Here is a 23,458-nt window from a genome sequence, read left to right as displayed (position 1 = left end):
TTGAGTTCTTAATCTAGTTTTCCTTGCTTTTTTTCTCTCAGGTGTATACAGAGGTGGCTATGACTTATTGGTGAGGTCCAGGCTGGCCTTAGCAGATGGAGTGACCATGCAGGTGACTGTCAGAAGCAAAGAGGGAACACCTGTAGATGTTATCTTAGCTTCTGTTGGATAAATTTTTACTGGGCAAGATGAAGTCGATGCACACTTCACTGTCAGTGGGCTTTTAGGCTGGTGGCATGAATTTCCCAGAATCCTACTTTTAAAGATTAATGTCTTTGGAGAAGCAAATTAAATATTTGGCCCTGAGCCAGCAGATCAAGCAAGTATCTATCTGTCCTTGTGCATGTAAATTTCTTTTTCCTTTTTTTTTTTATTACACTCAGCCAACCTTGGTATGATAGTACAGCTTTGGGTGATCTTGCAAATCAAATACTATCCTCTACCCCAGCTGCTTAACCTCATTATAGTCTTTAATTTAATGTGTGTCTGAAAGCTCCTGACAATGTTGGAAAGCTTTTATCCCAGAGGGGTGGTGGGGGAGGGGAAGCCAGAGTCCACTTTTGTCAAAATTCATTTTTATTAATAGAAAATAAACACTTATTCCAGTTTCAGTTGTTATACTTGAAGTTGCTAATAAAAAAAAAAATTTAAAATAATCACTTAATCCTCCTGTTTCGACTAAGACAGTGAAGCTGTGGCTTAAAAAAAAATTCAGCACCATTTGCTCATAGGTCTTTCAGAATTTGTTCATAAAGTTTCTGGAACTTTCCTGTCTGTAAAGTACAGGAATTATGAGCTACAAGAGGATGTCTCTCTGAGACAACCAATGAGAAGTTAAGTTAATCAGTCGTCAGAAAAGGAATCTCTGTACATTCGGTACGGTGACCTGGACTATACAACGATCCCCTCCCCTCCAGCTCGGGAGGGACATGCCTCGAAGCACTGAGGTATGAAGAGTCAGACTGTTACTCGCTGTCAGAGTTAGCTAATAACAGTAAATCTCTGGCACGGATGCTACTGGTCTTTAGTATCCTATGATTTTAGGAACTTCTGTAAATAGTCTGAATTTAATTCAGTGTGTATTCAGAAATTAAACCTGTTTAATAAGGTTCACTACTCTGCCAGAGTATCTGCTGGTTTAGTATCCTTAGAAAATACATATAATACATGTAGGTAAATCATAGTCTTAAAGTATACTTAGAATACTGCATTATTCAAACCAAAACCTATTTTAACAAAATGTTTATAATTAAAAGCAGCTGATGAAATGAAATCCCAAGTTATGACAAGGGAGACTCACTCTCACTTGAAGCTGTGTTGCTTAGAGAACTTAAAAACGCATGTGCCCTTAAAGCCATTCAAGGACAGGTCAGGAGACACCCTCTCCTCATGCTTTACTTTAGGACTCCGGTCAAGGATAGGCCAGAAATGAGCATTTCTAGGTATTTCAGAAAAGTCCATAGAAGTGTTAAGACTTTTAAGAAATTCCTAATAGCGCAAAGGCAAGTCCATACACTTGCTCAGATGTGAGAAGAATGGGAGGTGGACTGTTAGGGCCATCCTTAACGGGAGCTTCTGCGGGCTTTTTACTATATGCTGATCACCGATGTGCATCAGGTGGACTTTTGTGAGAGAATAGTGTTTGGTGGCCAGGACCTCTTTTGGGCATTTCTTCCTAAGTGGAATACACAACAAATACGGGAGTAGGGGAGGTAATACAGGGGAGCTACTCTTTCCAGCTCAGAAGGAGTTGATGAAGCCCATATATGCATTCAAGAAGCCCATGGGATCCTCTAGCTGTGGATAGTGGCTAATGTGGTCATCCAGAATCGACACTGTGGACCGCGGCAGCGTTTTCCTAGTGGAAGAGAACAGCATGTAGGTGAACTTAAGGCTGGAGGGAGAGGACGGATGCAAGCCAGTGGGCAGCCCCGGTTAAGGCTCTTGTGGACATACCACACTGGAAGGAACCAACAAAGAGCTTATTCACCTTCTACTTTGGAATTGTATCTTAGGCAGATAAACTAGCCAGTTCCATTTACGACATAAACAGACTAGTTCTTAAATGTTCATAATCCAACAGACAACAACCTGAGCATATAACACTTTACAGCACCTGCCCAAGCAGGATGACTTCCAGCTCCTTAGAGAAGCATGAGGCATCAAACAAGTGGGCCACTCAGCAACTCGCTGTCCAAGTAAACATAACAACAGACCGTCCTTAACCCTGGGAGTGGATGAGGGGAGGGCATTTTGTTTAGTTAAATGCACACTATTTACTACTGGGTTGTTTCTGCTAGGCCAAGTGAAGGTATGGGACAGTCTTATGTGACATAGTCAAGATTTCATATTCCAACACCTTCTGAGTAAGTACCTAGAGAAAATAACCGATGAGAAGGCACTTTTCCATAGTGCACTCGTCTGCTCAGCTGAGGTGGAGGAGTTGGCTTTATGATCAAACTAAAGCAAACATTTCTTAAAATAAATGTATTTCACTCCGTGGTTCACATGATAGCTTTTTCTTACCTGTACACCTAGGAATATGTAGTAACCATGACAGTGAAAACAGGCCTAATAAATCAAGACAACGTATAACTGAGTTTTTTCATCTTTACATTTCTGAAAAGAAGATTCCCCAATTCATCCTTTTCTAATATGTTTCCTGGATGAACAGCCAGCGAGGGCAGAGACAGTGGCTAACCTGTTCACCACTGTCACCATGAGGAACAAAACAAAGACCCCTGAGGGAGACTCACCTGTACAGGTCCAAAAACTCTGGATAGGGATTTACGGGATCCAATGGCCCATAGATAAAATGAACTAGGAAAGAGAAGAGGAATGAATTACTAAAGCTCTCACATCTATTCTCCTCCCTCAAAAAAAAAAATGGTTTTTTTCCCAGTCTTATTGAGAAATAATTGCCATATATCACTATATGTAAGTTTAAAACATACAGTATGACAGTTTGGCTTATGTATATTTGAAATGATTACCACACAATAAAAAGAAAAAAAATTCTCCTCGTGATGACAGCTCTTAGGGTCTACTCTCCCAACAACTTTGTGAGCTGTAGTGCTCATGCTGTACATCACATCCCTAGGACCTGTAAGTGCAGGTTTGTATATTTTGACTACCTTCCTCCAGTTTCCCCTCCCCCCACCTCTGGTAACCACAAATCTAATCTCTTTTCCTCTGAGTTTGGTGGGGTTTTTCAGAGCCCACACAGAAGTGAGATCATTCAGTATTTTCTTTCTCTCTGACTTATCTCACTTAGCATAATGCCTTGTGGGTCCATCCCTATTGTCACAAATGGTAAGACTGCCATTTTATGGCTGAATAATATTCCACTGCAGTGTGTGTGTGTGTGTGTGTGTGTGTATCTCACAGCTTCTTTATCCATTCATTGATTGATGGCTGTTTCCATGTCTTGGCTGTCGTAAACAATGCTGCTACGAACAAGGGGGTGCAGACACATTTTCAAATTAGTGTTTTCATTTCCTTTGGATATATTCCCAGAGGTGGAGTCGCTGGGTCATATGGCTGTTGTATTTTTAATTTTTTGAGACTCCTCCAGACTATTTTCCACTGTGGCCGTACCCATTTAAATTCTCACCCCCAGTGCACAAGGTTTCCCTTTCCTCCACATCCACACCAACACTTATGTCTTGTCTTTTTGATGATGGCCATTCTAACATGTGTAAGGTAATACCTCATTGTCGTTTTAATTTGCATTTCCTTAAGGACCAGTGATGTTGAACTCTTTTCATGTACCTAGTAGGCCTTTCCTGTATCTTCTTTGCAGAAATATCTATTCATGTCCTTTGCCCAGTTTTTAGTTGGCTTGGGTTTTTTTGCTACTGAGTGTACGATTTCTTTATATATTTTGGATATTCACTCCTTATCAGATATATGGTTTGCAAATATCTTTCCCATTTGTTGATGGTTTCTTTTCCTGTACAGAGCTTTTTTAGTTTGATGTAGTCCCACTGATTTATGCTAGAAAACCTAGCTTCTTTCAATAAGTAGGTTATAAGGAACTTCTGGGAATAAGCCAACAGTTCATTTGGGACAGTTCTCCTGTATAGAGACACTCAGTCCCTCCTCTAGCTCCTCTGTGCCTGAACCAAAAGGCCTAAGTCTCGCGCTCCATGTTCTCTTCCTATACATCCAGAATACCGTCATTATTTAGGTCTCCCTCCAGTTACAACTGACCACTGACATTTTAAATCAACCACTAATTGCTGGAGCACTACTATGTATGAAACACTGCACTGATTTTTTTTCTTTTTAAATCTATAAGATTGAAGAGACAAATGAGCAGAAACCACCTACAGCCTCTCGATTAGTCATCTAGACCACCTTCTGTCCCAGCAATTCAGCATGTAACGTGGCAGCCACGCACGCCACACAGCGCAAAAGCCAGTCCCGCCCCCAGTCCTGACAGTGGAACCAGCTACCCCTGCAGCAGCATCCCGCTGTTTCAGATGCGGCACTCTACAACGCGTGTCACCGCTCTTCCGGATTAAAAGATGCCCAGTTAAATTTGAATTTCATATAAGTAATGATTTTTTTAAGCATAAATATGTCAAAATATTGCAAAGCACATACTTATTCTAAAAAAGTATTTGTTATATATCTGAAATTCAAATTTAGCTGGATGTCTCGCATTTTTATTTGCTAAATCTGGCAATTACTTGAGACCCATAGTCCCTCAGTCCTATCAAGATATAAAGTAGAACTACTCACTGGGAATAGTTACAGAAGCAAGAGCTCCCACCCAGCGTCTTCTAAACTTCTTCCTCTGGTTGATGTACTGTAAGAGACTATAGGACAGAGAAGTCAGCCAGAGTAGAACGAGAAATCTTTATTGTTATAGGAATGCAAAGGCATCCTAAAACGAAAGCTGCTGCATTCTCATTTGGATCAAGTCGTGAGCATTCTTTGTATAAGACGGAAAGCTCTCCTTCTCAGTCACTGTTGCTACAGAAAAGACATGAAAAAGAAAGAGACATGTACTAGGCTCCTTTCACAACCATGATTAGACATTTTGAGGCATTTAATATTCACAAAAAGCCCAAAGTAGGATTTGCCAAAGTCACTGGCCAGGTAGAAACAGAATTAGCATCAGAATCTGCAGCTGTTTATCTAAACTGTGTGCCACGTGCCTTACGCTGATGGCTCACTATTCTCAATTTCTTTCTTCTTAGAAAGACCAGTGCATGACTTCTTGGTTTGCCTCACAGGTCAGAGAGAGAGGGAACAAGCCAGCAAGGAACAAAACAAGCAATCTTCTACCTTTCCCCATTCCACACCACCCCCCCAACAAAAAAGAGCTTCTCTGGAAACCAAAGCAAAGTGTTATGTCTTACCTGTCGATAACTAAGTTCCCGTCATTGTTGCGAATCCCTGCCCACATGTCCCACAGCTCACTCTCAGAGGGGCGGGTGTACGGCCCAAAGACTGGGGTGAGACTGAAAGAGCCCGAGAGAGCAGGAAGACACATGTGAGAAGAATCCAGAATGTCAAATATGACTGGAACCTCACAGGTCACGCAGTCTGACCCTTAACTGATTTATGAATTCCTTCTACTACTTCCCTGGCAGGTGGCCAACATCTTCGTTTTAAAGTATCAAACCCTAGGATTTGGCCCAGAATTTTAATGGCAACTTTTCACTACACTGTTTCCCAGGCTATAGTAAATCAATCTTTGACAATGACTTACCCTCGGGAGAATACAAAGAAGTTCATCAATCGAGTGAGGATGGGTGACAACATGCCTCCATCTTTGAGAAGCTGTAGGTAAAGAAGTAAAGATTTGAGAGAAAGAAAACCACTAACCAGGACAAAAGTTTTCTATTAGGAACTAAAAAAGGACTTTAGTCAAATGTCCTTCTACCGAAATGTTTGTTTATTGGCTTTTCGTTTTTTGTTTTGCCTACCTATTCTCTCACAGAAGACAAAACCTCTTTGTAATTCCCTTTAAGATTACATTTCTACACTTCACTAAATCCCTAAGGCTTCTAACTGATGCATTCAACTTTAGGATCTGATCTATTCAGCCATCATGCTAATGATACAAATCTCTAGATAGCTCTGTTTCTCCAAATATTTGCTGATCTCTTACTCTCAGAAATGAGGCTCTACCTAGAGGCCGCTGCCATTGCTTTATCAGCATAAGAAGGAAAAAACTAACTTTATTCATGTAAATTCCCGAGGAGAGGATTTTCACTATGGCCCATTACAGCAGGTATGGCCCTTATATAGGTCCTAGCATTATTTATGTTGGTATAAATCTTAAAAACTAAAGATTTTGTGACTGGAGTAGCCAACCTTTTGGAGAAGGAGAGGACGGTGAGTCTCAGGAAATATACCTATAGGAGAAAAAGAGACTTATGTTAGTCGTTTACCAACAACTTTAGGCCCATTATCGGAGACTATTGTCCCTATTTACTGTCACCTTTGGGGGCCATCACTGCCAGGAACAGGATTACAAATAAAACTTAGTTCTGTCATCTAATTACCTCTCCAAGGAATTCTGTGTTTAACAGGTCAAATTCTCTCCCACTGGGATTACTCTCCCCATTGGAAGAGTAGAGAAACGGGGGAAGATAATGTACGTGATCATCCATAATGCTGATGACTAAGCCCTGACTCCCCTTGGCCTTTCTAACCATTCCTCAGAGCACCTAGTATTGTTCATGGTTTGGGCTGCAAAAGAAACCACCAGATTTTTTTCAGGGACGGTAGGTCCCTGGGCGGAGTGTGTTGGGGGGGTGGGGAACGAGAGTTCTTCCTTTTCCATTTTTCTAAGGGTCAATGGAAGAAAGCCCTGAGCATTGCTGATAAAGGGATAGACTCCTGTCCCAACCTGCCCTTATGGTATTCAGGGGACGTGTGGATTATTCACGGATTTACAAGCTGTGCTCCATGGCACACACACAAAAAAGAAACTCCTCCAAAAGGTCTAATCAGAGGTTCACTAATTTCTACCTGAAACTTGGCACTGCTACCAGTTAAGTTTCTGCAACAAACCAGAGGAGTATCAGAAGCACCCGTGGCTTCATCACAACTATATGCATAACCCAGTGCAGATGCTGCAGACAGTGCAAACTGTCACTTGTGCTCCTCACCCCGAGCACGGTGCTCGCTAGACCTACCCATAGACCTCGCTATGCAATGCTTTTACGAAGAAGCACTTATTACCACAACACAGCTTTTTATGAACTGTATGTTAATATAACCCATTTCTTTTATAATCCTATTCATTTTATTTTCCGTATTTAAAAACATTATTCTGAAAAAGGGTCAATAAATCTCATTAGACCACCAAAGTAGTTCATGGCACAAAAAGGTCAAGGCCCTCTGGTTTAAATGTGTCTGCCTGTAGTCTCATCAGATTACCATTTAGATGTCGAGGTGATATCTACCTGTGGCCCTTCGAAGCTACACTTCACTTTCCACCCACCACCACGGCAATTACCTCCATTTGACAGACAGAGACTCTTTATAGTAAGCCGACCGGATCGATTCTGCTTGAACCTAGAAACAGGTGAGGGAAACACATCTAACTGAGTGGACATACACCAATTCAGCAGCTGAAGACAAACTCCCAAGAGGGAAAAGGGCTAGAAGGAACCCAGGAACAATTTACTTTTCCAGCATCTTAAACCAGTAAGACCTGTGAATAGTACAGAAGAGTCTATGACCTCACTGACCTATAGAGCAGCTCCTGAGCAACAATATCTCCGTAATCATGAGACAAAAGGTTGATCCTGCGGTTCTGGAGCCCCAGGTGCCGCAAAAGTGCCTCCACGATGCTGGCCTGCTCAAATATGGAGTAGTGATGCGGTCTCTAGGGAGAAGAAAGCCCAGATATACAGGAGGAAGTCATGAGTGCAGATCTGTCTGCAGCCTGACCCTCTGGCCCTGGTCTGCCCCCTCCCCCACCCAACACTGGTCCCATCTAGATGCCGCTTACTGGTTTGTCACTGAAGCCAAAGCCCAAAAAATCAAGGGCGATCACTCGATGAAACCTCAGGGTCAGACCTTCCCAAATCTACAAGAAAGAAAGAGATGATCTGGCTTTTGTGATCCTGCACCTCCTCTCCTCCGACCTACAGCACAGGAATTTCATTCCCATCTTGGCTTAACAAACAGACTTCGATAAAGGGAAAATCTCATGCAACTACCACAGGCCCACAGATGATCCTCTTGGTTTACTCCTAATCTCCATGAGGGGAAAACTCCAGCACTTTTAACTTGGCAATGATCCTTCCCAGATCACCAGAGTTTTTACTCCCTTACAGTAAATGAGACAGTTCTACACTTAATCCTATTTTATTAGGCAATTCAAATACATAAGAACCTTCCAGTGCTGACAACAAAATCCTTGATTTTGGATTTTTAAAGACACAGTAGGATCTAGAAATTTGATTTCATTACCTTGTACCAATCATAGCTGGATGTTGGAAAGCCATGTAACAGCACAACGATCTCAGGACTTCCAACCACACCCACAGAGTCTGGGAAGAAGGAAAGAAATCAGTTAGGCTGACTGCTTATAACAATAACCTTGGAAATATTAAAATCGAAGTAACCTGGTATAAAGAACAAGAAACCCTGCCTAAATTAATGAAATAAAAATAACAAATTCCTTTTTAAAATGGAAGCTTACTGCTTTAGGTAAAAACAGGCATTTGATTATTTTCTTTTATATATTAAAGACTTGTAAACAGCACACTTTATATGAAAATAGTGGAAGGCCGTCTGCTTCATTTCACCTATATTTTTTTAAAGTACTTCTCCATTTCTTCCTTTATTCTGTATTATCAATATGTAAACTGTTTTTCCACAGTAAAAGTAAACTTGCGCAGTTAAAAGTACACAATCACAACATCAACACTGCAGATCCTCTACCTTATCATTAAGGTATTCTTAAATATTCTAAAAGATAGCAACTCTTCCTCAACCTGATGGAAACCTTAGTTTGTCTTGTCTGTCCAGCACTTTTATTTCTCCTAGGGAAGAGCCAATCCAGTATCAAAAGCATAATGCTCAAACTATTAACAATTCTATCAAGTATAAAAAAGGATTAAGCAATACTGACATGCACATTTTTTAATGCAGAAACATCTTTTAAATTAGCCAAACATTTAAACAGTAAAATGCCGGGGTGCCTGGGTGGCTCAGTTGGTTAAACCGCTGCCTTCAGCTCAGGTCATGATTCCAGAGTCCTGGGATCGAGCCCCACATCGGGCTCCCTGCTCATGCAGGAAGCCTGCTTCTCCCCTCTGCCTGCCGTTCCCCCTGCATGTGCTCTCTCTCTCTCTCTCTCTCTCTCTCACTATCTCTGTGTCAAATAAATAAATAAAATCTTTAAAAAAAATAAACAGTAAAATGCCTTGCTTTTAAAGTATTAGATTAAAAGTGACACATTCATACATCCTGCCAGTGGCATGAGATTTGATAAGGTTTACAAAAATAATTTAATTAGAAGCAATTTAAAAATATACTTATTCTTGAGAACCCATGCAAATAAAATCATTCTACTTACAAGTAGTATAGTTTGAAAATATATGGAAAAAATAAACATACACATGAAGATTTCCCTTCAACATTAACTATTTAAAACATTGAAAAACTAGAAACAACCAAATGACCAATATAAAGAAAAGTATATACTTACTTAGTTTGAATATCGCAAATGAGAGGAGGTCAGGAGCAATAATGAAAAACGGTTTATGACAAACATTTTTCGTTATTGCTCTTGACCCCCGCCCAAAAGATAGCTTTTCCAATCTCGTTTCAGTTTCTTTACCTATAAAATGGGGTTAATGGCATCCATCTCCAAGTACTGTTGTAAAGATAGTTAATCTTAAAGATAATAATAAAGGTTGAGAACATAATTCAATGACTAGCATATGGTAATTACTTGATAAGTAGCAGTCATAATAATCATTAGCAAATTAATCTATACAAAGGTATAAGGCTTAAATCACATTTAGTTATGCATATAACAAATCATCTTTCCAGAAAATAAAATGAAATCAGGGATGGAGGGAAATAGAACCCGTGGTAGGGCTATCTACTGAACACTAGGGGCGCCCAAAAGAGAAAACTGGTATCTATCAATACAAATGAGGCTATGAGGAAAAATTACACGGAAAAGTCAGTTCTACAGAAATCGGAATCTCAATTCCATCGCCCCCCACCCCCAACAGTTTTCTTTGAGTTTCCCTGCTATGGAGTTATTGAGGGGAATTAACCCATACCTTCAAGCACACTACACAGAAAAAGGGGTTTTTCCCCCCTCCCTCACTGAGGGGCAACAGAAACCAGTAACAGACCCAAAATGAGTAGCTTGGTGGGACCCCCGGAGCCTATTATACGTGCAGGGCGCTCCGGCAATCCTGTTCTTACCTTGGTAGAAGATGCGCAGGCCCTTGTAGGTGAAAAATTTGCCTGACGATTTCCATGAGTGAAGAGCAGGAGAAAGCTGGGGAGGGGGGATATGCAGATAGGCCGCCAGCAGGGGCACAGCCAACAGCCCCACCTGAACCCACCACTCCCTCATCCTGTAAAGAAAATCAGAGACCTGGGGTAAGCAGTCGGATGACGCTGCACGCTTTTACAAGCCCCAAATCGGTCAGATGGGGCGGGAAATTTCTGTGCCATGCGGGGACTACCTTGCCCTCCATGTGAACCATGGCAGAAAGTTTACCAAGAAGAACGTAAGCACACCTCTCCCTGCTTTCCAATCACCATATCTGTGCACCATTCTAATTTTAAGGAAAAAATATATTATTTTAATATGTAATCTTCCCTCTCTCCTTCCCACTTTAATCCCTCGGCACCCCGCCCCCCGCCACTGTGGTTTTCCTAAAACCTGAAGAGGTTTTTATGTAAAGTAAAAGGAAGTTAAGTATTGTGCACCTTTTCATTGGCTTTTATCAAAGCTTCCCCAGAAAAAAATGATTTCCTTCATATTTATTCTAAAAGCTCTACCACCCACCCACCAGCCCTCACCAGTAAAATGTTAAATATAGAGAAAGATACATATATGTAGTTTTTTTTTTTTACTAATGTTTAGAAAAGCATCACATATCCTTAAGCAGAGAGCTGTTTTTGATTTTTTAATACTTCTCAACTCTCTGACCCCAGTGAAGCCCCACTTGGTACTACTCCCCGGATCTGTGCTGAGAAACTGCTCCAGGTAAACAGTCCGCGGAAGTAAGAAGCTAGGTACACTGTGTTTTCCACCATAAGCAGCTTTGTCAGGACCCACAAGATCTAATCTCTTGAGAGGTCAGGGCAGCAGATTATATTTCTGCTTTTCTTAGACTCTTGAGGTAGCTCCCATTTATTTAATTTCTTAGGATTGCTACCCACCCTGCACACCCCTCAAAAAAATGAGGCAGAGCTCATAGTCAACATCTGAAAATCGCTTTTGTCTTTGGAAGGAAAGCACTGGTTTGCACACCCAACCTTCAAAGGTCCAAGTCAGTCTACTCACAATGAGGAGTGCTAAATAGAAATTAGACACAGTTCCTTCTGTTTCTAGTTTATGACTGCTAATAGTCACCAGGAAAAGAATTATCAGTAGAATGCAAGTTCTCTAAAATAACCAGAATGGAAATACCTTCTAAAACGAAAATAAGAGTTGTCAAGAAAATAGAGCTATAAATTAGGGAAATGAACTGTTAAAGCCCTGGCAGAAAAGGCTCTGTGTGTACACACACCCTTCCACCATCTTGCCTGTAATCTGGCCACAATCCCTATCCATCACAAACTAATCCAACTCACAAAATCCCTTTTTTTTTTTTTTAACTCTAAAACAAATAAGGCTGTGGTCCCACAGGGGCCAAATCACCACGTGCCTTAAAGACTGAGCAGCGCCTCTCTTTTTTTTTTCTTGGCATCACTAGGGCATTTTTTTTTCTTCCTCCTTAGTAGCTGTCCAGAAAACAGACCCAATGATTAGGTTGTATCTTTCAACATTATAAATGATTCCCCAAAAATGCCCCCAATCATCATATCACCATTTTTACCCCACAATAGCAGCAGGCTACATCCCAGTATCTACTTGAAAAATGAGATGACAAAAAGTATGTTTGTGTATCATTAGTTATCATCTGTCCCGTACTTCAGCTCCTACGTTTGCACGTACACATTTCATCACTCCTTCCCACCCACCCCACCCCCCGAACCCCCGCCCCGCTCCTCATCTCATTCATTCAGGGGTTCCAGCGGACGAATATCTGCAATGACTCAGCAGAGAGCCAGGGAGGGGCTTACTAGAGGAACAAGCAGAAGGAGGCTCCCTGCAAGGGGGCTCGGGTGCAGGGGGGTGGGGTAAAGGGGGGGGTGGGGGTGCGGTAAAAGGGGGGGTGGCGGTGGAGGGGGGGTGGGGTAGGCTGAGGTGGAGGGGGTGGAGGGAGGAGGGGGGGAGCCTCGGGGGGCAACGACTGTGCATTTTCCACTCATGGACACCCCCACCCTCTATACCTTCCTTCTTTTTCACTCCAAGAAAGAAAAGAGGCAACCTTTCAGGAAGCCTTTTTCTGGTTTAATTACTCGGTAAAAATGCCCTTAACGACATTTTAGGATTTTTAGTAGGGAAGCAATCTGGCAGTCAGGAGCCAAATGGGATTAATCATTTTTTGACCAAAATTTCCATTACTTGATGAGCCACAAGTCAAGAGTATAAATTCAGCAAACCCAGGTAACAAACCTTCTGGAAATTAATCAACCCTTCCGAGCCTTGAATTCTTCGTCTTGTAAAGAGGAAAAAAATACATTTAATACCACCAAACCTGCCACCTTCCAGCATCGCGGTGAAGCTGTGAACTACTTTGTAAACCAATGCAAACAATTCATGTGTAACATTATGACAGTTTGATCACATCATCATTCTCACTTAGCTTCTCATTACAGAAATCTGGAAAATACTTACACCTCGGTTCTAGTCACACCTATGCAGTTAACTCACGCCACAGCAATACCAGGGTCTTCAAATCCTAAATCGCGCCACAGTGATACCGGAGTCTAGAAATCCTAAATCGTGCCACAGCAATACCAGGGCCTCGAAATTCTAAATCATGCCAAGATGATGCAGGGGTCTAGAAATTCAAAATCACGCCAGGACAATGCCAGGGTCTAAAAACCCTAAATCACACCAAGGCGTCACTGGGGTCTAGAAATTCTAAATCGTGCCTGAGCAATGCCGGGTCTAAAAATCCTAAATCGCATCTGAGCGATATCAAGGTCTAGATATCCTAAATCGCGCCAGGGCGATGCCGGGGTCTAAAAATCCCAAATCGCGCCAGGGCGATGCCGGGGGTCTAAAAATTCCAAATTGTGCCAGGGCGAAGACGGAGTCTAAATATCCTAAATTCTACCAGGGCAACGCCGCAGTCTAGAAATCCTAAATCGCGCCAGGGCGAAGCCGCGGGCTAGAAATCCTAAATCGCACCAGGGCGAAGCCACAGTCTAGAAATCCTAAATCGCGCCAGGGCGAAGCCGCGGTCTAGAAATCCTAAGTCTCACTAGGGCGAAGCTGAGATCTAGAAATCTTAAATCGCACTAGGGTGACGCCAGGGTCTAGAAATCCTAAGTCGCGCCAGGGTGACGCCAGGGTCTAAAAATCCTAAATTGCGCCACGGCGACGCTGGGGTCTAAAAATCCTAAATCGCATCAGAGCGATACCAGGGTACAGAAATACCAAATCTGGGAGATCTCCAGCTCAATATCCTACTGCGTGCCAGGAGTGACATCCCCTCCCAAGTAGGCAGACAGGAATCAGAGGACAGGCAGGTGCGTCCCCCCGCCCCCAAACCCCGGGTGGGGGTTTTCCCTCCACTGCGGGAGTCACAGTCTGGCAGTTCTAGTCACACCTATGGCACGGACACGCAGAGTCCCCACCAGCTAGGCTGCACCCTCTCCGGGACGCCGGCTTGGAGCCAGCCACACCCCCTCGCGCCTGCCGCGTGCACCCACCTGCGGAGGCGATCTCGGCGTACCATGGCCGCGTCTTATCCCATGCCGCCCGGCACACGGGTTTGGAGCACCGCGCGCCGCAGCGCCCGCAGCAGGGCAGGCCGGCCGGCAGCCGGGCACAGCCTACAGCCTGCGAGGGCGGCGCCGGCCGCGGCAAGCAGCGAGCAGCCACCCGGGCGTGCGCTGCGGCACTGCGCGAGGTGCGGCTGCCGCAGAGGAAGCACCGAGATCTGCTGGTTGCCGCGACAGTGCCGAGCGAGTGGGCACCGACTTTTAGAGCCCACCCGCGCCCCGCCCCTGGCCCGCCCACCGCGCCGCAGTGCCCCTCCCGCCACGGCCACCGCCCCTCCCCACGGCCCCTCCCCGCAGCCCTGCCGCCGCAGCAGGGATGGAGCATCCTCTCACAGCAGCTCCTCTAGGGGGCACCTTTAGGGTTGTCGACCCCCGCCAGCACCCCGCTGCTCTCTCACAGGCCCCCCAACCCTGAGCTCCAGGTTCCGCAGCAGAAATCCTCCTCTGCTGAGTTTACGCCGCTGGAAAAGACGACCACAGATCCTGAAATCCCAACACACACCCCCAACCACAGACCACCACCCACAGTCCCCCCAACCCCGAGGTGGCCACTCGACCTCAGGTGCAGTGGGGCTCGGGGCGGCCAACTGTGGTACCTGCTCTCAGTCTGCACCACGCCCGAGGCATAGGTTCTGAACTACGCGAGTACCCAGACCAAAGCAGCGGTCCTCAAGTGCCCAACCCCTCCTAGGTCCCTAACTATGGGTAAGCAGAAAGGACACAACCAAACGGCTAGGGAACGATAAGCTCTGCTGGGCCTACTACCAATCTCATCGGCTGATTCGGGGGACAGTGGTTAGGAAGCAAGAAGGGCAAAACTTGGGGAAAAGTCTGGGTTCTCTCTCTCAACCACTGCCATGGCCACGGCGCCAGGCACGTTTCCTTTGCAGCAGCACTACGTGGCCCGCATGCCAGAGCCCCGCCGCAGCCCTCTCGCAGCACCCGCTCCCAGCAGAGGGCCCGTACTGCGCCAGAAATAATGATCTTCACAATTATGAGACTAAAACTCCCCCTTTTTTAGATGTACGATGGAATCACAATGCAAGGCCGCAGCGGTACAGGAAAGAGGGAAGGAATTTTCTTCTTCACCTATAATCCTTTGAAAGGCATATATTATGCCTCTGAAAAGAAAAGTGTAGAGAATCACAGTGCCTATGTTCATATTCTGACTATAAACTTAAAACTCTGACGAAGGCGCGCGCGGGATGCGAGCGATGTGAGCGAGCCAGGCAGCCCAAGCAGTGCCGGCTCCCTCCAGCGGGGGCGCTGCAAGCCTCTCCTTCCACTCACGCCCGCCAGCCCGGGGCCATTCCGCCGCAGCCCAGAGCGCAGGCAAGCACGAATCGCAAAAGGCCAGACCATCCGAGCAGACCCAAGGCCACCCAGCACCTAACAGTGCACTGGGAGGCAAGGGCCACCAACCAGGCACAGGAGAAACCACCACTTATGAGCTATCATCAAAACGTGTGGCACAATCCAGGGTACACTTCTGGTGTCCGATGAACGAACGCTTTTTTTTTTTAGCATCTACAATGAGCTAAAAGCAGGGGATACGAAGATGAATGAGAAATGGCCCCTGCCCCAGAACAAGATGTTGACCATCCGGTGGGGAAGACAGACAAGAACTGAAGCTGCTTATATTTTCCCTTTTATTTCCTGGCAACATTCTGTGACAGGTTGGCCCCCTCCCCCTAACACATAAGGCCCTCAAAGGCCGAGCCCAAGTATTATTCACCTTTTGTATCTCCAGAGCCCGCCACAGTGCCAGCCACAAAGCAGGCCCCTAATAAATACTGCATGAATAAGTACAAGAATCTGAGGGCGCACAGGGGAGGAAGTAATTAAGGGGAGGGGGGAGGGTTGTCTTGAATGATGAATAGACATTTACCGGAAAGACAAAGAACATTCCAACCAGAGGGGACGGCATTTGCAAAGCACGGAGGCGCAGGACTGCACAACCTCTGGGGAAAACTGCAAGTCCTTTGGGTCCACGAGGACGGGCAAAAAATTAGGCTACAATGCGTATTTCATCCTAAGGAGTTTGGAATTTGTCCTAAAGAAAGTGAGAAGCCACAGATGGATGTAGACCCTTTATGGACTTAATTGGTTACTTACCAAAATATAAATTACTCCCTTTAACAGAAGATTACCTGTTTTAACTACCACCTTTTAATTTTTTTTAAGATTTTATTTATTTATTTGAGAGAGAGACACGGCGAGAAAGAGAGCACAAGCAGGGGGAGTGGGAGAGGGAGAAGCAGGCTTCCTGTGGAGCAGGGAGCCTGATGCGGGGCTCGATCCCAGGACCCTGGGATCATGACCTGAGCCGAAGGCAGACGCTTAACGACTGAGCCACCCGGGCGCCCCTAACTACCACCTTTTAAAGACTGAATTAATTACTTAGTAAAATTTAAATCAGTCCGCTCAACGGAGTACAGGTTTTCCCATTTTAATTAAGACAACAATAACAATCTTTGCATTATTTTTTTTTTCGTATTTGTTGTCAATGGAACCGATGAGTCCTACGGATTCCACACTTTCATTCTCACCGCACCAGGAGCACCAGCACCCAAGATGAAGGCAGTTTTGTATTTAATGGACTGAGCGCTTACAAAGGATCTTATTCTGAAAGCCACAGAACAAGTGGGCAGATACAAGAAACTGCTGGGGGGAGGGATAGAGAGGGGCCCAAGGAAGCTCTTGAAGACAACAGGAATTCTGAGTCGGGTGCTCAAGAGAAACAGAGTGGCTAGGAAAAACTTCCTTGGAGAAGGAGGAATCTAGGGTTGAGGACTTCAAACCCGGAACTTGCTCAGGTGAAGAAAACATTCCTGTTCGGAAGACCCTCCAGTGCAGAGGATGCAGAAGACCCTCCAGTGCAGAGGCAAAGGAGTCTGAACAATGCAGAGGATACTAGGAGAGGTCGGCTTCGCTAAAGCCGGGAATTTGCTTTCCAAAGTCGAGGGAGAAAATGCTAGCAACAAGGCCCCAGGAGCCAAGGGGTTAATGAATTTCCTAAATGTGCCTGCCTTACTTCCAGAAAGAAGCTTCCTCCACCAGGGAGAATCTAGCCCAACGTATAAAACAGTCCAAGCGCCTGAGAAAACATGTAACCATACATAAATCCAAAGTCTGCCTCTGGTTTGCTCTCAGTACACTCTTTCAGTTCTTGAATACAGACGCCACACTCCACTGACAACCCAGGCAGCGCATTCCCTCAACCAGCAGCTTAGCAGACACTCCGGTCACATTCCAATTCTAAGATGGTCCCACATAATAAGACCTCGGATTTTGCAAAAATTAGTGTCGAAAGCTCAGCATTCATTGTACAACAGAGGTATGAGATCAGCGGGGCTCGTACCCTACGTTCGATAATCGTATTTTTCCAACCCCGGTCTGAGACCCACACTATGACAAGCACAAGGATATTTCTGAAGACAATGAGACAGAACTGGGACTGCCACTTTGAAGAGCCATCTATAATTATCGACTCAAATAAATGCAAGAAGTTCAACATGGGAGAAATTTGGTTGAACAGCAGCACGTGTTAGAGACTTAGGGCTTTAGGTGACAGTGAGTCAATGTGATATGGCTCCAAAAATGCCATTGTAGATTGCAGAATGTCATCAGAGAAGCACCGGGAATAAATTAATCCTACTCTATTTTGCTAGCCAGACTTCAGAGAAAGTATTTTATTCTGTTTTACAACGCAATTTAGGAGACACCTAAACAGGAATTTGTTCAGAGCTCACCTAAAATGCATTGCAAATTATGTCACTGAAGGTATAACCGCTCTCATATTTTAAGCAAGGATCTTCACCAATTTATCCCTAATCCTTACAATAACTCAGCGAGAGGACTATTTTCATCCACATTTTGCAGAGAAAGATACAGCAGCTCAGAGCATCGAGTGTTAGTATGTAAAGGACTGGGAACTGAACACAGATGTGTCTGGCTCCGAAGCTGGCGTTCTTTCCAATACCCCACACTGCCTCCCTGTTTAAAATAACTGGGCATGTTTAGTTGGAAGAAAAGAAGCCTTGTGGAGTAAGTGGAAGAAGGAAATGTGTTAGCAGTCCTCAAATATTTGTGGAAGCAGCATTAGACATTTTATTCTGTATGGCTCCAATGAGTGCAAATTGTAGAGAAACAGATGTCGATTCAACATAAAGAATTTTCCAACAGTCAGGTCTGTCTGGAGAGACTGAGTGGCTCAGCCATTTTGGGACGTGGCAAGATCCCCGTCACTAGGGGCTGGGTAACCCTGTGGCAGGTATGCAAGCTCTGGAAGAATGCATCAATGACCTTAAAGGTCTTTTCCCATCTGACAGAAACTAAGGATCAGAGAGGTACTGGAACTTGGCCAGGGTGACCCCTCTACTGAAGAGTCAAATCCAGAGCTAGGTCTTCCCTGGGTGTTCCTCAGCCCACAACTCTTTGTACAACATGACTTTTCGTGCCGAGGGCAAGACAAATTGAAATCATCAATACAATCACATAAACCTCCCTCTCAGCCAAATGTAATCAATATGCCCCCAAGGTGACTGGTGTTTTCCTCTTCAGGCTCATTTCTGGTTAAAAGTCTTTGGTTGCAAAAAGGTCAAAAGATACGTGGTAGAGAAGCAAAAGGGGAGTAATCCATTAACCAGACAAAATGAACCTAAGTGACACAGAGCTGTTACTATAGATTACAGTGTCACCGGGCCCCCCTAAAGTATCTTTACACACCCTCTGCGTTACTGGGCACATCCCATAATCCCACACCTGGTCCCATCCCGCTGGTCCATACCTGACGGTACATCTTACACACGCACAGAGATAAACAGGTTGAAGGATTCGAAATTGTCTCTTGCATTTTTACAGCTCTTTGCCTTTCACATGTATTATCTCATCTGATGCTCACCACAGTCCTCTAAGGAAAACAGCTACCTTCTTTCAGACAGACGAGCAATTTCCTAGCTGCCTGGGGAAGAGGACTACGCACAACTCACTTTTTTTTTTTAAACTCCTTTCCACATTAGATTATTCCCCCAGCCTGGATGAGTCAACCCAGAAGCAGGTGTTTCGCTTTTCCTCGATCGCTATCATCACCTCACACCTTCTTCAGCTGTCCTCCCCCACCGTGCCCTCCAGTGCCCCCACCCACGCTACTCCTGCAGCGCTGCCCTCCGACTCCCGTTACTACCACTCTTGCCTGGCACCGCCCCACGAGTGGCTCCAACTCCCAGGGCTAAACTACCCCTCCTGCGCCGTGTGGCCGCGTCCCCGCACCCCACACTCGCCCGGGCCCCTGTGGCTGCCACGTTCCTGACCACGACCACTACGGCTGCCCCGGAGTGGGAAGGCCCAGCCTCCCAGGAACTCGAGTCCCGGTTCCCTGGAGGGGCGGTCAAGCCGACTAACGTTGTAAGGGCAGTCACGCCGAGGGCGAGGGTTTGTGTCCTCGTCCGACCCCAAAGTTCTGGGAGATGACGACCGAGGACCTCGCCCACGTGGCCCTCGTGTGACGCGCACACCTCGCCGCAGCCACCCACGAACCCCAGCGTGGTCCTGCACGCCCAGCATATCCTCACGCCCTCCTGGGCCATTATCAGTCAAAGCCTGGTCCCCAGGATGGGTGTGTGCTCCACGCACACTATCCACATACCCCAAGTGTGGCCATACCCACTCTTCGGGTGGCCTGGGAGGGTGAGGGTGGAGGGTCACTTCCGCCCCGCCCGTTTCTTACCTGATTCAGGTAAGACCTGGGCTACAAGACTCCATGTTTGGGGGAAACGGTTGCGCATGCGCTTCCTGCGGCCAGAGGTTCTGGGACTTACCCCAGTCCCCAGGGACGACCCGGCCAAGCCACCGAATACCCGGCTCTGGGCTAGAGCGTCGCCACCTCCGTGCACCGGCCCCTCGCCCCCAACCCAACCTGTGCAGCCGCCTTCTCCCTGCCGGGCGTCAGCGCCACCTATTGCAAAGGGTATGAAATGGCAGGCTGTGCCTTTGAGAAGAATCTGATGGATTGGATAAATGAGAATAAAATTTTATACGGCCTTATCTCTCATGTGATAAACTGAAGGCCAAAGAACAGATATTTGGGTAGTTATTAACTATGTAGAGATCTTTGGTGAGTCTTCTATATCTCATTCATTCATAGTACCGAACGACTCAGAGTACCCTAAAGACTCCCCAGTCTACATCTCCAGCCCTGATCTCTACCCCAAACTCTAGATGCATATATTTACCTGCCTTGTGTTCATCTTCACATGAATGGTGCACACACATCTAATACTCAACAAGGACTAAGTTAAATTCACTACCCTTTCTCCATGTCCTCCTTCCCACACTACAAACGGACTCCCGAGAACCTGTGCTTCCTTCTATAGTCTCTATCTTGGTTAATGATATTACCATTTACCCCAGTCTCCCACATACAATCATCAATACCTGTAACATAATGGAATGAGGCTAAAGAGACTGGCAGCTTTGGGTATAGATGCCAGCAAGTTCCTTCTTTCCCCCTCCTTTTCATCTTACCCCCCAAATGTCTCTTGAATTCATCTGGCTCCCCTCTGTTCCCACTACCATTTGTCCTTATTCAGGTCTCATTATCACTCACCTGGACTACTGCCTTCTAATTGGTTTCCAGGTCTCCACCATCACATCTTTCTAATCCATCATTCACACACCTGCCAGTGATTTTTCTTAAAACTCTTTCCTGCCTCCCTATTGCCAATGCTAAATTCAAACTCTAGCTTGGCATGCAAAACACTGGTCCTTCCTCTAGAATCTTCTCTTTTACCATTTCCACCTGTCCCACGCCCCAAAACGTCACAATCTAACCAAACAATACTAATTGTACTTCCTCCCAAACACCATGGGTTTCCTTTCTCCATGTTTTCCACGCATATATTCTTGCCCCCTATCAAATATATTTTCCCCACTTTGCTACCTAAAAAATTCATTCCTCAATACTCAACTTAGTTGTCACATCCTCTTGCAAGCCTTTCCTGAAATCTTCCCACAGACCAATCACTTTCTCTTTGTGATATCTGTGTCCCTTGCACACACTTCAACAGTTGCACTTATCACACTGTATTTTTTTAGTTTATTTATATTAACATATAACGAATTGTTTCAGGGGTACAGGCCTGTGATTCATCAGTCTTACACAGTGCACAGCGCTCACCATAGCGCATACCCTCCCCAATGCCCATCACCCAGCCACCCCATCCCTCCTACCTTCCTCCGCTCCAGCAACCCTCAGTTTGTTTCCTGAGATTAAGAGTCTCTTATGGTTTGTCTCCCTCTCTGGTTTCATCTTGTTTCATTTTTTTCCTTTCTTCCCCTATGATCCTCTGCCTTGTTTCTCAAGTTCCACATATCAGTGAGATCATGTGATAATTGTCTTTCTGATTGACTTATTTCGCTTAGCATAATACCCTCTAGGTCCATTCACGTTGTTGCAAATGGCAAGATATTTTTTGATGGCTGCATAATATTCCATTGTATGTATATGTGTGTGTGTGTATACACACACACGCATTTTTTAATAATTTTTTATTGTTATGTTAACCACCATACATTACATCATTAGTTCTTGATGTAGTGTTCCATGATTCATTGTTTGTGCATAACACCCAGTGCTCCACGCAGAATGTGCCCTCTTTAATACCCATCACCAGGCTAACCCATCCCCCCACCCCCTCCCCTCTAGAACCCTCAGTTTGTTTTTCAGAGTCCATCCTCTCTAATGGTTCCTCTCCCCCTCCGACTTACTCCCCTTCATTCTTCCCCTCCTGCTATCTTCTTTTTTTTTTCTTAACATGTATTGCATTATTTGTTTCAGAAGTCCAGATCCGTGATTCATCAGTCTTGCACAATTCACAGCGCTCACCATAGCACATACCCTCCCCAATGTCTATCACCCCAGCCACCCAATCCCTCCCACCCCCCACCACTCCAGCAACACTGTTTGTTTCCTGAGATTAAGAATTCCTCATATCAGTGAGGTCATATGATACATGTCTTTCTCTGATTGACACACATCTTCTTTATCCATTCATCATCTGTTGATGGACATCTAGGCTCTTTCCATGGTTTGCCTATTGTGGACATTGCTGCTATAAACATTGGGGTGCATGTGCCCCTTCAGATCACTACATTTGTATCTTTGGGGTAAATACCCAGTAGTGCAATTGCTGGGTCATTGGGTAGCTCTATTTTCAACTTTTTGAGGAACCTCTGTACTGTTTTCCAGAGTGGCTGCACCAGCTTGCACTCCCACCAACAGTGTAGGAGGGTTCCCCTTTCTCCGCATCCTCACCAACATCTGTCATTTCCTGACTTGTTAATTTAGCCATTCTGACTGGTATCACACTGTATTGTGATGACACTAGCATATCTGTCTTGTTTCTGCCACCACATCACTGAGCTCCTTGAGGACAGGGACAGCATCTTGTTCATTTCTGACTCCCTTGTGCCAGCCCAGCATTTTATAATAAGAATGAATAAAGCACACATTTGCTGATCACTATGTACCAGGCTGTGCTAAACTCCTTATATATGTCATGTTATTTAATTCTAACATATAAAAAGAACTATTATCCCTCCTCATTTTACCAATGAGAAAACTGAGGCTTTGAAAGATGAAGGAGCTTACCCAAGGTTGCTGAGCTGGTAAGTTGTGGAGCCAGGATTTGAACCCAGATATGTCTACTTGTGTTTACTCATCCAAAAGTTTGTGGAACTGGGGCGCCTGGGTGGCTCATTCAGTTAAGCATCTGACTCGTGATCTCAGCTCAGGTCTTGAGCTCAGGGTCATGATTTCAAGCTCCTACTTTTTAAAAAGTATTAATCCTTACAGAGTTTATTTTTAAAAGGGAAAACACACAACTATTCTACACTCCTGGATGGAAACAGACTGTTCTAATCTAAACTAATGGTATAGAAGGCCAAATAAATACCCTTGATGTCAGGTGAAATAAAAAAAAAAAATCCTGCTGCAATTCTGCATAATCTGTTATTATATGTATTTATGAATATTTTTGTATTGTAAACCAATAATAAGTACATTTTTCAAAACCCCTTCTGGATAAGTGGGGAGGAGAGATCTAAATCAAAAGAGTCACCATCAGAATGCTCAAGAAGTTGCTGGAGGGGTGCCTGGATGGCTCAGTCGGTTAAGCATCTTGATTTCTGCTCAGGTCATGATCTCAGGGTTGTGAGATCAAGCCCCTCATCAGGCTCCACGCTGGGCGTGAAGCCTGCTTAAAATTCTCTCTCTCTCTCTCTCAAAAATAAATAAATAAGGGGCACCTGGGTGGCTCAGTCAGTTAAGCGGCTGCTGCCTTCGGCTCAGGTCATGATCCAGCGTCTTGGGATCGAGCCCCGCATCGGGCTC

At 45.0% G+C, this 23,458-nt stretch overlaps 2 protein-coding genes across 5 annotated transcripts in view; one reads left to right on the top strand and one right to left on the bottom strand.

The window, feature by feature from the left end:
• Positions 1-1,653, top strand: part of COPG2 (COPI coat complex subunit gamma 2) — a 116,885-nt gene extending 115,232 nt beyond the window's left edge. The window contains exon 24 of the mRNA XM_027573194.1: positions 42-1,653. Within this exon, the coding sequence (XP_027428995.1) occupies positions 42-172 (131 nt within the window). The 3' untranslated portion in view covers positions 173-1,653. The remainder of the gene's footprint in view (positions 1-41) is intronic.
• MEST lies at positions 565-19,923 on the bottom strand. Of its 4 annotated transcripts, XM_027573198.1 has the most exons (13): positions 13,996-14,234; positions 12,953-13,118; positions 10,420-10,574; positions 8,443-8,522; positions 7,979-8,056; positions 7,716-7,852; positions 7,481-7,539; positions 6,331-6,371; positions 5,723-5,793; positions 5,370-5,471; positions 4,747-4,823; positions 2,757-2,820; positions 565-1,858 (listed from the first exon to the last, which is right to left on the bottom strand). In XM_027573198.1, the coding sequence occupies exons 3-13, from the start codon at positions 10,571-10,573 to the stop codon at positions 1,741-1,743; spliced, it is 981 nt and encodes a 326-aa protein (XP_027428999.1). In that variant the 5' UTR covers position 10,574; positions 12,953-13,118; positions 13,996-14,234; the 3' UTR covers positions 565-1,740. The 4 variants fall into 4 exon arrangements, with proteins under 4 accessions (XP_027428999.1, XP_027429000.1, XP_027428998.1 ...); XM_027573199.1 differs by lacking the exons at positions 12,953-13,118; positions 13,996-14,234 and adding an exon at positions 19,796-19,923; XM_027573197.1 differs by lacking the exon at positions 12,953-13,118.
• Positions 19,924-23,458: the final 3,535 nt, after the last annotated feature.

The sequence above is a fragment of the Zalophus californianus genome, chromosome 12, assembly GCF_009762305.2.
Source record: "Zalophus californianus isolate mZalCal1 chromosome 12, mZalCal1.pri.v2, whole genome shotgun sequence".
Taxonomy (NCBI): domain Eukaryota; kingdom Metazoa; phylum Chordata; class Mammalia; order Carnivora; family Otariidae; genus Zalophus; species Zalophus californianus.
This window is presented reverse-complemented; position numbering and strand designations above follow the sequence as displayed.